At 49.4% G+C, this 16,647-nt stretch overlaps 1 protein-coding gene across 1 annotated transcript in view; it reads left to right on the top strand.

The window, feature by feature from the left end:
* Positions 1 to 16,434, top strand: part of POLR3A (RNA polymerase III subunit A) — a 49,317-nt gene extending 32,883 nt beyond the window's left edge. Inside the window, 13 exon segments of the mRNA XM_038534457.1 lie at positions 905 to 1,075; positions 1,994 to 2,107; positions 6,575 to 6,661; positions 6,750 to 6,832; positions 7,389 to 7,559; positions 8,279 to 8,372; positions 8,539 to 8,631; positions 10,285 to 10,449; positions 10,933 to 11,016; positions 11,018 to 11,098; positions 11,208 to 11,339; positions 12,623 to 12,755; positions 14,441 to 16,434. Coding sequence (XP_038390385.1) covers positions 905 to 1,075; positions 1,994 to 2,107; positions 6,575 to 6,661; positions 6,750 to 6,832; positions 7,389 to 7,559; positions 8,279 to 8,372; positions 8,539 to 8,631; positions 10,285 to 10,449; positions 10,933 to 11,016; positions 11,018 to 11,098; positions 11,208 to 11,339; positions 12,623 to 12,755; positions 14,441 to 14,589 — 1,557 coding nt within the window. The 3' untranslated portion in view covers positions 14,590 to 16,434.
* Positions 16,435 to 16,647: the final 213 nt, after the last annotated feature.

Here is a 16,647-nt window from a genome sequence, read left to right as displayed (position 1 = left end):
AAGTGCTTTTTACCACTCTTGCCAGAATGTCTTGACTTCATTTTTTTTACTTTACCTATTTGAAGTAGAGAGTATGACTTTCCCAGAGCAGTGTGTTAACCTAGAACAAATTTGTTCTGGCATGAGGGATTTTTGTTTTGAAGTTGCCTAGAGGAAGATTTCTCTCTCTAATTCACTGAACCACCATTGCTGGCTGGAGTGTTCTGCTAGTGGAAGGTTCTCCCTAAGCAGATTTGAGGAATGGCTGCTGCCTGCTGGTTCAGACACAATGCTGTCCCTGTTCTCTCTTCTTCCCCCTGTGTCCCAGAAGAGGGCCTGCACCTGATCCTCTGTAATTCATATTGAAGTCCACAGGGGTCCTGGATTAAGTTGTGTTTAGAAATGCAAAGCCATTGCATTAATTTATACTGTAGGGAGAAAGAGGGAAGGCAAAACAACCTAGGATAACAGCTAGTATTTGCAGAGTCCTTTGGGGGTGATGGGGCTTAAATAGCATGTACTCTAAAATACACTAAAGTGTGTGGAAGGGGCGGTGGGCAGAGGGAGGTAGCTGGATGACAGGCACTGAGGAGGGCACTTGATGGGATGAGCACTGGGTGTTATATGTTGACAAATGGAATTTAAATTTTTTTTTTAAATGTACTAAAGTGCAAGATGTTGGAACATATTCTAGACCCCCCTGCACAGGCTGTCTGGCCACTTTTGGGCTTGTTGTTTTGTGTGTCAGGGGACTCTTTTTAAAGAAATTTCTAATAAAATGTTTTAATAGGCGAAGGTACCTTGAAAATACTTTGAATAGGTGTAATAACCTTGAATGTTATAGCATTGCAGATCCCATCCTCTGCATATGACTAGTCTTCTCAAAGAGGCTGAGCATTTGTTTCCTCTCCTTCTTTTCCTTTAGAGAAGGCTTGTCAAGTCCCTTGAAGATCTTTGCTCACAGTATGACCTGACAGTCCGAAGCTCTACGGGTGATATTATCCAGTTCATTTATGGGGGAGATGGCTTGGATCCTGCAGCAATGGAGGGAAAAGATGAACCGTTAGAGTTCAAAAGAGTTCTGGACAACATCAAAGTAAGATTTAGCATTATATCTGGGGTTAGAGTGTTTCTGAAGACGTGTGTTTAGAATGGAGGTGTCCTTTGGAGCTTCAGACACAGTTAATGCCTCAGTTGTATCTACCTAGGCACTGGGTTAGTATTTTTCTTCTTGTGTTATTCTATGTAATTTTCCCAAATATTAAGGGAAGGTATTTTTTCAGTTTCAAAGACTAGCATTGGTAGTGACTGAATGCACAGAAGAGGGCTTTGGGTTTCTCTCTGTCTAGTGAAGCATGTTACAGTCCAGTGTTAAAAATCATGGGTATTGAAAAGCAAGCTTTACTTTAAACTTTTACTAAAGCACATACTTAACTAGGGATATAATTTAGAACAACCTTTTCAGAAGGTAGCTTGACAATACTGATCTGAATTTAAATGTGTGTCTTTTGACCCAGTAGTTCCACTTACAAAAATTTGCATTACAGAAATTATCTAAATGTGCCAAGAACGTTTTTCCAGCATCATTTATAGTAAAGGCAAACCATCAGTAGAGTATAGGTCAGATACATAGTGGTTTGACCATATATTAGGGTAATATGCAGCCATTAAAACTTTGAGAAAAATCCCATGAGCTTGGGGGTGGGAGAGTATTTTCACTCCCGAAATGTTTGGGTGTTTTTAAAAACAACAATACAAACTTTTAATGCAAATCTGGGGTGAGGTGAAGGCTGAGGAGTAATGGAACAATACCCACTGTTCCACAAGTCTTTGTGTGAGATGAAGTGGGTTTATCCTGTTTCCACCTCCATACTAAAGGTAGAATGTAAAAGACGTTTTGAAAGAAAAAAAATCATGGGTTAGTAAGAGCTTGCTCTTAGAAAAATGATTTTCTTATAAATTATTTCACTTGGTCGCCACCATACACATCACACTGTCTGTTTTGATACTCGAGGCAGTCTTCCCGTGTCAGAGCGAACCTGCACTAAGTAAAAATGAACTGGTCCTGACCACTGAATCAATCATGAAGAAGACTGAGTTCCTCTGCTGCCAGGACAGCTTCCTGCAGGTGAGTTCTGCCCCTGGTTGGTGCACCCAGCCTGGCCATCACCAAGAGATTGTTGCCAAATGCCAGCAGGTGGATTTTATGAGCAAGAGGTGGGAGAGAGAGGGTGTTAAGGGTGTTTTTTCGTTAAAAAATTTCAGGACTGGCCCAGGCAAAATGTCAACCAGCCAACATGAAGAATTTATGTCATGTCCTTCCCAGTGTATGTCTCTCACCCAAGCGTCTCCCTGCTAGAAGAAAAATAATTGCTTTAGAGAACTGAATTTTTTTTTAACCTTGTCCCTATCAGCCCCTTTACCCACTTCCCCATCTCGAGGGACCAGTCCTTCCCACAGTCATTGTGAATCCTAGTGTTTTTTTTCTAGTGATGGTATTTTATTTCTAGTTTTAGTTTTTAAAGATTTTATTTGTAAGTAATCTCGACACCAACACAAGGCTCAAAACTCATAACCCAGAGATGAAGCATCGTGTGCTCTACCCACAGAGCCAACCAGGCGCCCCTAGTGGTGGTGCTTTAAATAGCTCTCCCTGTGATCATAGTGTGGATCGGAAGTTCATGGAGTCAGCCAGACCGCCGCCTCCTTCCAGGGAGCTGTTACCTTGATAGTCTCTGAAGGTTTTTTAGATTGTTGGTTTTTTGTTTTTTGAATTTTGCTGACCTACTCAAGCAGCTCTTTCCTGTTTATAATCATGGTTATGATCAAAAGCAGAGGAATACAGAAACCAGTCAATGGTTGCCTTTGTGTACCGATCAGTGACTCAGTGCAGCACAAAATCGGCAGGAATCTGTCCCTTTCATACATCAAAAATGACAGCAGTAAAGTGAGACTTCAGTAAAAATGTTTTAGTTAAGGAAGCTCATGACTCTTTTCATAAGTTGAAGTATGAAAGGGGAAAGAGACTTTTCCGGATTTTATTAAGTTTAAAATCCACACTATGACTGGGCTGAGTGCCTCTGTTTTGTTTTTACAGATTTTCTTACTCTTTTCTTTTTAAACAAATGAGAATTGTGATTTGGTTTTTATACATGATTATATTCACTTATTTACTTTTCTGTTTATCCTCAAAGACCTTAACTGAGACAGGCTATGAGAAATATAACGAGGTACCGCCCTGAGCATGCTGGGAATGCTGAGCATAGGGGTGAATTGTGCAGCAGTCCGGCTGTTGGCCAGCCCCAGACTCCACAGGCTCTGTCCCACTTCTGGCACACGTGGCTTTCCTATTCGTCATTCTGGCTCCTTTCTTGCCTTTGACAGGGTTTAACGAGTACCCCCCTGACCAGCAGCGTGTGCTTCCTTAGCAAGCACTCCTTCTAGCCCTCAATACAGGTCACACGCCTCATGGGTCCTGGGGACATAAAGATGACTAAATGTTTCCATGCCTTCCAGGGGCTCACAATCTAATGAACTCAGGTCCAAAATCCAGTGGCCAGAACAGATTTGTCTGAGCCCCTTCTGTGTTCTCCATCCCCAGCCTGTGCCAGAGCCGAGGCCCGCCAGAGGCCACTGCCCATGCTCACAGATGTGCTGTGGAGTGAGTGTGAGAACTTAACTGCTGGTTAACCGTGTGATTAATAGCCTGCCAGTTGCTATGTTGTGAGTTCTTTTCAGTATGCATGGGTTTATTCAACTGAATTCTTAGTAGCTTATTTCAGTTTTTATTTCTATACAGTGAGTTTGGTTTTTTTTTAACCTAGTTTTCAGAAAATCAGCCCTAACTTTTGTGTAGGGAAAGTTGTTCCTTTCAGCAAAGCCACTAGAAGCATGTCCATTAGGGTGGTAGCTAAATGACCTCATTTCCAGTGCCTGAGCTGGGGAATGGTTTTAGGTGCGTGGTCTTTGACTCTTGCCTGTGGAGTTCCTCGGATGAAAATCCCCTGGGTCCACACCGCCACAGGCTCTCACTCTGGTTCCGCTGGGCCAGCAGTGGGGCAGCCTTTCACAGCTGGCAGTCAGCAGCTGGCCCTGAAGGACACAACTGCAGCCAGACGAGTAGGCTGGGGGAGGAAATCACTCATGTGAAAGAGGCTCTTTGCACTGAATGATGCAGAGGGAAAATGAGGTGGCCGCAGGTACGAGTGCCTTTGAGCATTCCTGCTGTTGAGCAGAGCCGTGCCAGGAGAGATTGTTGCACTGCCTTCTGCGGTCTGGTTCCCACCTCTGGTTTGCAGTCACTGACTAAAAGTGTACTCTCAACCTCACAATCAGTAAGTAAACCCGGAGAGCTTAGCTTCTCTTTGAGAAGAGTTTCTTGAAAACTTTTAAGATCTCGTAAATTAATAAAAAGTCCTTTCTGTGTAGATTGATGACTAAAGGGCATAGTACCCCTCACACGTATTCCAGACTTTCTCAAGGAGAAGGAAGAGAGTTGGCCCACGAGCAGTCATCATGAGAGAGCCACGTTCATGCACAAGAGATAGCCAGAGTATGATGGACCTCGAGCAGCCCTTGGTTATCTGGGCTCCAAGGAGACAGAAAGTGCCAGTGGGCGGCAAAGATGACATTGCATAAACCCCTGCCCAGGAGCAGTCCTCAGAGAAAGCATCTGACTTCACGGAGAGGCCCATTGCCTTGGCCAAGCCCGTGACCTCCCTGAGCCCCTCAGTGCCCGCTGCTCTAGAGCAATGGGGTTAATGCCACGCCTCCTCACAGAGAGGCCTCACTCTGCCAGGCAGCAGCTGACTGGGAAGGGCCCCTGAGCCAGGGACCATGTGGATAATGCTAAGGCTATTTAAAATAAGAACATTAAGTATTAGGGTTTTTTTGCTTTCAGAAAATATAGTAGCTAGAAATTGCTAGGTGGTCTGTGGGAGGCTAAAGAGACTTATTTTTGCAAGGTTAAGATAGAACTGGACTCTCCTAAGTTTTAAGCTCTCTGGGTGTCCATCAGATTTTACTTTTGTAAGCATGGGCTTCTGATTCCATCTGCTTTAAAATATTTGTTTCAGACAAAACACATTTTCAGCTCTGTGATATAGACTGAGTAGACTTTGGGTAGGGGACATGTTGGTCTTCTTTTCGGGGTCACTCAGCCTGCCTTGGAATCAAGAAACAGGACTTCGTGAAGCTTTACAGCCACCACAATATGCCCTCCACCCTTGGGCTGTCTGCGTATGTAGATCTGCCCTCAGCCAGCCACATAGGGCAGCTGGGTGCCTGCAACGGCATTCAAGAGTGACAGTTAAGCTCACTGCCCCTGCTATTTGCCCAAAGTCAATGAGGAAAATTTATATTCCCAGGATAGCGGTTGAGGCGAAGTGGGGTCTAATCACTCTTTCCCATATTCTCAAAAATAATCCTGGATCAAACTAGAGTGGCAGATTGCCAGCCCCCAGGCCTCTGTCACAGTGGCCTCCAAAGACCTGCTGTCACTGTATAGCGTGTGCCATCCACTCACCTGGAAGTACACTTAGAGTCAGTATCACAGCGCTTGACGTGTGAGCCCCTGGGAGCAAGGCTTTGATGGGCATAGCTCACTAAAGGCCATCACCCCTTCTGTAAGTTCTCCGTGAGTGCTGGTTAATCTGGTTCTAGATCCTGGTTCTAACGGTGCCCATAGGCCTGCTTTTAGGCAGAGATACATCACAAATTATATAACAAATAGATTTTCCCCCTTTGAACGGTTGCCAGAAAACATAGGTCTGTGGCCTCCAACCTTGCCCTGTGCTTCCTCCACATGATGTCCTTGTCACCTTCCTTGCTACCATCCTGGTCTTAGAGTGCTACTCTGAAATACAGAGAGGACCACAGACACACTGGTTTCTTCTTCCCAGCCTGGTTTCCAGGAATTCTTATGAATTGTTGGGAAGTGAAAGTGAGACCGGGGGGTTGGGGTGATGCAGAGGTTGAGGGTCAGAGAGACAACAAGAAGCAGGGATTTGGGAGTGTCTTCTCTGAAATGAAGGCAAGCTGAAACCACGGGGTTTTTCTGTTGTTTAGTTTTGTTTTTTAAGATTTATTTATTTATTCATGAGAGACACAGGCAGAGGGAGAAGCAGGCTCCCCGCAGGGAGCCCAGTATGGGACTCAATCCTGGGACTCTGGGATCACACCCTGAGCTGAAGGCAGACGCTCAACCACTGAGCCACCCAGGCATCCTGAAACCATACATTTGTATATATTCTGTACAAAGCTATGCTTTAGCTTACACTTAAATTGACCATAACTTCAGAAGAAAGCCTCAAAGGTAAGCCCGTTTAGAGACGGCAGGTTTGTAAGTGTACAGTTGCAGCTGTTCCAAGCTGGGTGAATGCGGGTGTCGGGTGCTCAGAGAGCAGTGGAGAAGGCGGCTGTGTCGGGCTCCTGGCGGCGCTCCTGCTGGCTGTGCAGGGGGCTACACGGAACGGGCAGGGCTGTCACCAGCCATCTCAAAACTGGCAGGCTCACCACATTCCCAAAGTTTGTAAAACAAACAGCCACCCACACCCCTAAGAAATACACAACTGATGTTTGCTGTGTAATCTTGCAGGAAATAAAAAATTTCGTTAAGGGCATTTCTGAGAAGATCAAGAAGACCAGAGATAAATACGGCATCAATGACAACGGCACAACAGAGGTAACGCTTGTCTTCCCTGACCGGCTCAGGTGCCCTCCTGGGCTCGGGTACCTCGGCCTGACTCTGCACTTGGTTTCTGTCCTTCCAGCCCCGTGTGTTGTACCAGTTGGACCGGATCACCCCCACCCAAATCGAAAAGTTCCTGGAGACCTGCAGGGACAAGTACATGAGGTACAGATGCCAATTTTCTTAGACTGCCAGGTGGTCGCAGGGGGCTCCTGTCCTTCCCCTTCCCCACTGGAATGCGGTCCTGCCCCAGCACCGCCAGCCACTGCCAGCATTTAAGCAGGGTCTTTCACCTCTGCTTAGGGCTCCAGTGGGGAGGCAGGCTGGAGGCTCGGGGATGTGGAAACAAGTGCGAGGACACTTCTGAGTGTCCTCCCCTCATGGAGTGACCACCAGTATATTTGGCCAGTGCCAGCTGCTCCGTCAGCACCATTTGTTAGCAGAGCTCTGGAGCGTCTCCAGGCAGTCGATGTTTAAGCCCAGACCACAAGTAGCGCATCAATGTTTGTTGTTGGACCCATCGACTGTTGCGCCCCCCCACCCCCGTCTGCACCTCTGGCTGTTCTGTGCCAGGTTTTTCCTGTCACAAGCACAGCCTGCCTCAGAGCGTATTCCCTCTTGACTCTGATGACACCTGCGTTTTTTTCTTTGGCAAGGAGAGAACCAACAGCCTCTTCCCGACAGTCTTGCAGAACTATTCTTCTGTACGCTTACCTTCTAGGGCACAGATGGAGCCAGGTTCTGCGGTGGGCGCGCTGTGTGCCCAGAGCATTGGCGAGCCGGGCACCCAGATGACCCTGAAGACTTTCCACTTTGCAGGTGTGGCCTCCATGAACATCACCCTGGGCGTGCCCCGGATCAAAGAGATCATCAATGCTTCCAAGGCCATCAGGTGCCCATCTCCATCTCCCTTTTGTTCCTGTGCCGCCTGTCGTGGGATTCTCTTATGACGCTACTCTGCTGGGCAGTCCTCTAAACTCTGGTGGCATGCTCGCCTTAATCAGATCTGGGGTTTTAAAGATAAGTCAAAACTGGGTACCGTCAGAAGTGAGGCAGTGGTTCTTTATGGCTACAGGTAACATGAAAGAAACATAAAAAATGAATGGAAAGGCCATATCAATACGTCTGCATAGATTTAAACTTCAGATGTTATCATTCCCAGCCGAAGCCTGACTGGAGAGTCTGTCACTTGGCCATAGTCTGTGGCCATAGTCTGTGACTCCCTAGTGATTTCGTGGTAGGGTTTGTAGGTCGTCTGAGACTAGAAAAGATAAAAATACATTACAGTGCATTCTGTGACCTAATTGTGAACCACCTGTGATCTGAATCCACCAGAGTGATTACATATAGCGTTCAATGAAGGAACATGGTGCTTGGATCTAGAGCAGCAACTGTAGGGATCCAGGGTGAAAGTTGTCTCCTTCACTGATGAGTGGGTTGCTTCATGAGTTCTAAATATAGTCTGGCTAAGAGTGTCTGCGAAGCCCCCAGTACATGTGCTGGGAATGGCAGTCGCTATGCATGTTCGGATTCCAGTAGTGCCTGGACTTCCCCCAGCAGTGGCCTCCCAGCAGGCTCGGGGCTATAAGCACTGCCCCTGTCCTTTCTCAGCACTCCAATCATCACGGCACAGCTGGATAAGGATGACGATGCGGACTACGCCCGCCTCGTGAAGGGCAGAATTGAGAAAACCCTCTTGGGAGAGGTAAGGAGAAATCCTCTTGGTGACGCGAACACTGGAGCAGCAGCTGTCAGGCACGCGCTCGTACACGCCAGCTGTGGAGAGCTTACCGGGCAGCAGGGCCACGTAGCCTGTGCTCTTTGGAAAGGCGAGAGCAACTATGTAACATTCTGATCTTTTGACATGACAGATTTCGGAGTATATTGAAGAAGTATTTCTTCCAGATGATTGCTTTATCCTCGTCAAGCTCTCCCTGGAACGGATCAGACTTCTGAGACTAGAAGTGAGTCATGTAATTAAATGTGGGCAGGAGGGATCCCTGGGTGGCGCAGCGGTTTGGCGCCTGCCTTTGGCCCAGGGCGCGATCCTGGAGACCCGGGATCGAATCCCACATCGGGCTCCTGGTGCATGGAGCCTGCTTCTCCCTCTGCCTGTGTCTCTGCCTCTCTCTCTCTCTGTAACTATCATAAAATAAAATTAAAAAATAAAAAAATAAAAAAATAAATGTGGGCAGGAGATCATCCTCTCTGAGTCCCAAGATGGTCACTGATAACCTGGGGCAGGAGCTAAGTGGGGCATGAGAAGCATTGCAGAGGCTTCACTGGGTTTCTGTTTTATAAGGGTCTGTCGTCGCTTCCCATTCTCTTTCTGAACCTGACCCTGACATACAGACTCCCATCTAAAGACACAAGGAGGGGCACCTGGATGGCTCAGTCTAAGTGGCTGCCTTCAGCTCAGGCCGTGATCCCACGGCCTGGGCTCCCTGCTCAGCGGGAAGTCTACTTCTCCCTCTTCCTCTGTTCCTCCCCCTTTTTATGCTTTCTCAAATAAATAAAATTTTAGGGATCCCTGGGTGGCGCAGTGGTTTGGCGCCTGCCTTTGGCCCAGGGCGCGATCCTGGAGACCCGGGATCGAATCCCACATCGGGCTCCCGGTGCATGGACTCTGCTTCTCCCTCTGCCTGTGTCTCTGCGCCTCTTTCTCTCTCTCTCTCTCTCTCTCTCTGTGACTATCATAAATAAATAAAAATTTAAAAAAAAATTAAAAAAATTTTTTAAATAAAATAAATAAAGACACGGAAAATTGTTGTAGTTTTGTGAGGCCGTGATACCCGTTTGCTATGACACAACATTAGAGGGTCTGGCAGGAGCGTAGGGCCGCCTGTGTCTTGCTCATCTGTGAGCGCCCAGCATGAATGTTGTTGGCCAGGTGGACTAGTCTGGCTTAGTATTACTGGTGTTCACAGACAGGTAAAGATTCAAAGATTGTCAGCCATTGTCACAGACTAGCTGAGGCAAGGATGCAAACTGAGTAACTTCCTGGCATCTTCCTCTTCCTCTCAGGCAGTTGACACCCATCCTGGCCACATTGTGTCTCAGCCCATTCCCTCACGTACCAAGCTTGTGTTGCCCATAGACTGTGAGTCTAGAATTGAGCAGCCAAGTCTCCAGGTTGGGGGCTTCTGTAGCCCAGCTCTGGCCGTCTGCCTTGTGGCTCTTGTACCAGAAGGACCAGGTTGTATCAAGGAACGTGGCATATGAGCAGTTGGCGGTGAGGTCAGGTAAAGAGGAGGCTTTGCTGACACTTTAAATTGTCCTGCTCTCCAGCCTCCCCGCCTCCTGGAACCACCTCGGCCCCTGCATGTGTAGCTATGCATGGAACATGCATTTTCAGTGGGGGCAGACCGTTGGGGTAAGGGGAGGTTGTGAAGAACATCTCTTCTGTTGGTAAGTGAGGTAGGTGTACATATGCGGTACATAAGCAAATACACAAAATATCTTCGTATTAAATTTTTATGGTGAGGAATGCGATTAGGGGAAAAAATGAGGCTTGTCAGGGGGCAATGATGGAAAAAGGCCAAGAAACACTGGAATCAAAGCCTTCGTACCTGTCAGTAATGTCCTGGGCACATGGCCCATGTCTGGCCACCTTGCAGGTGAACGCTGAGACGGTGCGGTATTCCATCTGCATGTCCAAGCTCCGCGTGAAGCCTGGCGATGTGGCTGTTCACGGCGAGGCTGTGGTGTGTGTCACCCCCAGAGAGAACAGCAAGAGCTCCATGTACTACGTGCTGCAGTTCCTGAAAGAGGATCTCCCCAAGGTGAGACCAAAGTCCCCTCTTGGAGGCCCCACCCAGTCTACTGCCTGGAGGTTTGTAGAGGGAAAGATTGCGTTTACCTCTCGCCCCACTGAATACCCAGGTGTCAGGTGGCCTAAGGACTATGTCACTATGGGGACTTCTGTTTTGCCACATCCCTCTGGAATCAGTCGGGTTTTTCCCATCTTCGCCTTGACGCACCAACTCTGCCTCTTAGATTCTTGTCCGTTCTGTCGGAAAACTGAGGTCGAATGTGTCACAGTCCCCTGATGTTGTGCTTTCTCCCTAACCCCAATGGCACACGGGCACTTATTTAGGTTTGGTTTGTTCCTGATAAACCCCACTGAGAAGCAGGATGGTTAAGGTGACAACCCAGGCATGACGTTCCCAGTTCTCACAGCCCGTGTGGTTTCTGAGGCTAGCTACCATGGTGGTGGGGGCTGTGGGCCCTGCAGGGCCTTGAGACTCCTCTGTCTCCAAGTCCAGGTGGTGGTACAGGGCATCCCAGAGGTTTCCAGAGCTGTCATCCACATCGACGAGCAGAGCGGAAAGGAGAAGTACAAACTCCTAGGTGGAGGGTGATAACCTGCGGGCCGTCATGGCCACCCACGGTGTGAAGGGCACCCGCACCACCTCCAATAATACCTATGAGGTACAGCTCATGGCCAGGGTCACATCGCGATTGGGCAGAGGAGGACATAGGGAGGACTTGGGGCGACAAGCCGGAAGAGGCTGCTTCCACTCACCCTGGCTCTCTGTAGGTGGAGAAAACTCTGGGCATCGAAGCTGCCCGGACAACTATCATCAACGAAATCCAGTACACAATGGTCAACCACGGCATGAGCATTGACAGGAGGCACGTGATGCTGCTGTCTGACCTGATGACCTACAAGGTTCGTGGGGAGGGTGCAGCGTGCTGGGCTGTCTCCCACCTGCCTGGAGCACACACGGCTGTGATAACCACCACTAAAATGGCATTGGATGTCACCATCGCTCAAAAACTTTGATTTTTGACCACCCAGCATGTGGTCGGGTCGGGCCAGGTGTTCTGGTGACATTCCAGTATGACACTTGTAACCTCATGGCAGGAGGTGGGATATTATTTTTGTCCTTATTAGAAATATCATCCTAGAGGCAATCTGGCCATTGCCAAAAGCCCAGGGAGGTCCATGGCAAACCTAGGTGTGTATTTCCTATTGAACCCATTCGTCACGCTTCTGTAGCCATTTCCAGGTGAAGGATAAGTTACCGTGATCTGAAGGGGAAGCTAGCTGGGAAGTGAGGCTGCTCGTTCTCTTTTCCCACGAAACGAACCCATTCCCCATAGTAGTGCCGTAAGGTTTTCACGAGGCCGCCCCATAGGCACCTGTACCTGAGGACGGACGGATCAGAACCGTGTGGGACAGTGACCCGTTTCCTCTGCCCTGTAGTAAAGCCTGGCACTTTTAAGTCTGGCTTTCTGGTCTTAGTCTTTTCACATGTATCATGTGACGCAGTGACAGTGAGTAGTGGGCATGCGGGTTTTATCCTGTTTCATTTAACATTATGACTATTTCCCATGTCACATGGTTTTTATAAGAATACTTTTTTTTTTTTGTTTTGGTGTTTTTGTTTTTAAAAGATTTATTTATTTATTTATTCATGAGAGAGGCAGAGAGAGAAGCAGGCTTCCTGCGGGGAGCCCAATGCGGGACTCAATCCCAGAACCCCGGGATCACGCCCTGAGCCAAAGTCCCCACACTCAACTGCTGAGCCACCCAGGCGTCCCATAGGTATACTTTTTTAAATGATGGTGCAGCGTTTGCTTGAAAGAAAGCACCTACATTTACTTAACTCTTTCCCTACTCTGAGGCTTTTAAATTATTTGAGTGTGGAGTTCTTGGAGCTGTAATAAACATCTTCAGAAGTATTCTCTTTTTTAAAACTTAGGTTCTTTATTTTAGCTCTGATTTTGTGACTCTTCCTTCTGCCAGCATGTGGCTGGAAGTGTGAGGCTCCCTGGAGCCGCCGTCCCAGGGGGACAGGCCGCTGTTGGGGTCCTCTCCAGACCTGAGGCTGACTTGAACAGCTGCTTCGCCCATCTGTGCTTATTCTGTGGAGGGGCTGCAGGGGGTGTGCGTAGCTCTGGGCCTCTGGGGAGTGTGAGTACCCCCTGACTCCTCCCTCCCCGATGCAGGGTGAAGTCTTGGGCATTACGAGGTTCGGCCTGGCCAAGATGAAGGAGAGCGTGCTCATGCTGGCCTCCTTTGAGAAGACAGCTGACCATCTCTTCGATGCCGCCTACTTTGGGCAGAAGGACTCCGTGTGTGGTAGGTTGCCTGTTTCTTGGAGCTTCACTACAGGGCCTTTGTGTTTCACAGCTGAGACCATGGCTAGGGTTTCCCAGGAGGTGAGGACGCTGAATAGGCACAGCTCTTATGTTTTAGGAATAAAGTCACAGATGATGGGATTGGAAGCAAGTGATCTTTTCCCTCCAGAGCCTGGCTGTGGCTCCCTGCACCCCCTCCTCCGTGAGGAGGCTTCTCTGTCAGTACAGGCAGCTTTGGGGCCACGAAGAAAAGATCACCCCTGGGCATCAAGGAGTGTTTCTGAACCTTGGAGTTGACAGCCGCTCAGATCCTGCCCCTGCTGTGTGGTGCCAGGGCTGACAGCAGAGGGACAGCATCCAGTGCCCCTGCTGCTGTGACCCCCAAGAAAGAGCCGCCGGGCCCAGCACCGTGCATACACTTACCTCTGCACATCTGTAAGGGACAGGTTTAAACCCTTGCACGAGTAGAACACAGGACTGGCTGGCTTGTGGACGAGTCTCGCCCCACACCAGGCCTCCTCCCCACAGCACACAGCACATCTGGGACACCGGCCTGGGAGACAAGAGTGGTGCTGCTGCCCGGCCAGCTCTTCCTTGGGTCCCGAGCTGAATGCCCACTGTCCTACCCTTTCTCATGCAAGACCCTGCAGGCCTGAGGTGGGGGTCCATGGGGTGCTCAGCAGCCCATCCCAGGTTACATTCTCATCAGGCCCCCGTAGGGATTCCCAGCCTGACCGCCGTCCCCACCACCAGAGCTCTGCTTCCTAGCGGCCATTTCCTGCCTCCTCCCTGAGTCTTACATGGACTTGCCCACCAGGCGGTGGTCAGGTGGAGCCCCCGTCAATGCACGAACCTCCACTTTGTTCTAAGGTTCTAAGATTAACTATCCTTCCAGAAGGGACACAGATTGCAAATAGAGGGAAAGAGAAATTGGTCTGCCACTTTTAAGATAATGAGGGTCAGAGGAAAGAAAAGGGAACAGATTAGGACAGGATAACAGGACAAGGCAAAAGTAAGAGTGAGTGTCCTTGACAGTGGGACCAACAGCCAGCCCCACAGCCACAGCCGCTGCCCCCTGTGTCCACTGCTGAGCTCCCCGGGGGCCTGGCACAGTCACTCAGAAATCTTCTCGTCCCTTTACAGTGTTGTTAACTCCGTGTCAGCCCTCGGTAGGTGTTGGTCTTTAGCTTGGTGCTTTGTCTCTGGTCTCCTGATGCACAAAGCCCAGAACGTAATAGGCAAGCTCTTGCTTATTGGGAGCCGTGAGTCTGATCCAAAGCTGGAGTGGAGTTGGGAGAAACAATCTTCCGCATCACCATACTCCAGTCTCTGTGCAGGGGCCTTGCCTTCCCTCAGGACTGTGGGTTTCCAAGGCACAGGCGTGCTGTTAAGCCTGACCCAGCCTTGACCCCTGAACACAGGGAACAAGTTTCTACCGCTGTTTCCAAGGGGGAATTGGCCTCTACTAGTCAGCCTGTTTGCTTCTCTTCTGGGCCCTAAACTAAGGAAACGTTGGGTAGTGAAGTTAGGGCTTCCTGAGCATCACTTGGTGTCCTTGCTGGCTACGTTTAGTGCTCTTGAAGGCGAGCCTACAGAGCAGCTGTGCTCAGACTAAGAGGAAGCTGCTGGGCCGGTAGCCCCCCGTGTGTTGAAAAGCCATCTAATACCCTGCTTGGTTGGTTTCAGGGGTGTCTGAGTGCATCATCATGGGGATCCCCATGAACATTGGAACTGGGCTCTTCAAGCTGCTGCACAAGGCTGACAGGGACCCAAGCCCTCCCAGGAGACCCCTGATCTTCGACACAAACGAATTCCACATCCCTCTTGTCACATAGTCCAGGGAAGAGGAGACCATTCCTGACCTCGGCAGCTTGTCCCGTCTGGAAAGAGGCCGAGACTGACATCTGACATAGAGAGCTTGTGTTCCCCACGACAAGGCCTGACATCCCCATTGTGCTGGCAGTCAGAGGAGGCCTCCGTGTCCCTGAGAGCAGCTCGCCCGGGCCCCTGATCACACCACAGGGCCCTGGTTGGGAGGACTGAGGTTTGTCTGTTTGAAACCCTAGCCTTATAAGGAGACCCTGGCCAGGCATCTTTACTCATTCTCACTTCACCCTTCCAACCATCCGCTTTCAGGAAGATCACACCATGACCCAGAGCCAGCTGTAAGCCCCAAGACCAGGGCATAGCCTTGGTTTTTCTGTTCCTCAGTCAGGTTAGAATCTCTAAACATGGCCTACTCATGTAAATATTGTCACTATTATTTATTTGTTCGTTTTGAAGAATTTGGAGTTGTTATTATTTTGGCTTTACTTTGAAAGCAAGAAGCTATAGAAACCGAGAAAGCCAGCATTGAAGTATCACTGGAAAAACTGGTTAAGCAGATGCTACCACCTAGGATTTGTAACGGAGCTGAAACCGTCACGAGCCCAAGCTGCTCTGAAACATCTTTTACAGACATGTCTGGCCACCCCGTTGTTTTCTGTCTACCTCTGACCTCCATGTGGGGGACCATGCCTTGTGACAAGAGGGGTCCCATTCTTCCTGGCCGATAGAAGCCTTGCCGGAGTTTGGAGCCCGCGGCAGGGGACTGGCAGTGTGCGTGGAGGTGATGGGTGAGGCTGGTCCAGGCCCCTGCACTGCCTGGGCGGTGACCACACGCCCCTGAGGTATCTGCAGGTGCTGAACTATGGCCTAAAAAGTGCCCTGGGGGCAGTGGTGGGGTGGGGGCCTTCCAGCACACAGGCAGCCAGCCACCAGTTGTAAGGGTTGAAAGGGCCAGCAGGACAGGAAGGGAGGAGGCCCACAGGATGGAGAATCCCCTGGAGCTGGCAGTGTGCCCGCTGGGGAAGAGCAGGCTCCTGAAAGAGTAGCTCTCCTATAACAGTCGAAAGCACCTATCAGGCTAGGAGGAGAGCCAGCAGGTATCCCAGGATGACCCACAGGGCATGTGATGGGGCTCTGTGCATCGGAGGAAGGAGATGTGCATAGCTCATCCTAGAGAGTGGAAGGAAGGGGTGTGCTGCTGGAGATTGTGATTCTTTGTACTGAATTTGCTCTGTAAGATTGGGCCTGGGCCATGGAGAACTGGTGTGGCTGCCCCCTGTACTCCCTTTGGAGAATGTTCCGTGAAGCCTGCCCCTCCCTTCCCTACCCAGGGCCAAGTCCCACCGCTCTGGCTCTTTCCTCTTCACCAGGGAGCCCTGGAGAACCAAGGCTTTTTAGTTGGGAATGAGATTATAGTGAAAGTGGGGTTTTGACCCTATTTTCTGGCTCCATGCACCTGAGAAGTGCTACTTCTGAAATGACATCACTGATTTCTCTCACCCAGTCCAGCCCCTGGGAGAAACATCAGCCCCAAATGAAGAGATATGAGTTTATTGTTGAGGGAGAAGATGGTTTGGCTGAGTAAAGAGGAGGATGTGGGTGCTGGGGGGAGTAGGGAGGCACTCAAGTTGTAGTGCATAGAACCACCCTTTGATTCTTCCGACGTTCTCTAGCTGATTTCCAAAGTTCTGAGTTACAGCTGCTAAGATTCGTGTAACCGTTGGCCCTGGGGTCTGTGTTAGAATGAATACTTTCTCTCCCTTACTGCTGTGATTCTGAATTCAGAATTCCTGACCTCAGTCTTTGGCCATTCTCTGGTTTAAAATTCTATTAAAGTTAGTTTGGTCCTGTGATCTCCCTGCATACATAAGGTTGACTTAAAAACTTCTCTTAGGGTGAAAAAGTGTCACTTTTCACGTTGCACCACCACCACCGCCACCCAGTATTTTTGAACTGAGCTAGCCTGGTTTGCAACCAAGGTTAAGCCTGTTAACAGACCTCTTCAGGGTTGCCACCTGGAACCTCACCATGGGCCTCACTTTTCTCCTACAACCTGCCGAGGACCA

The sequence above is a fragment of the Canis lupus genome, chromosome 4 (genome assembly GCF_011100685.1).
Source record: "Canis lupus familiaris isolate Mischka breed German Shepherd chromosome 4, alternate assembly UU_Cfam_GSD_1.0, whole genome shotgun sequence".
Lineage (NCBI taxonomy): Eukaryota > Metazoa > Chordata > Mammalia > Carnivora > Canidae > Canis > Canis lupus.
Note: the sequence above shows the minus strand (reverse complement) of the source record. Positions and strands in the feature narration are given on the sequence as shown.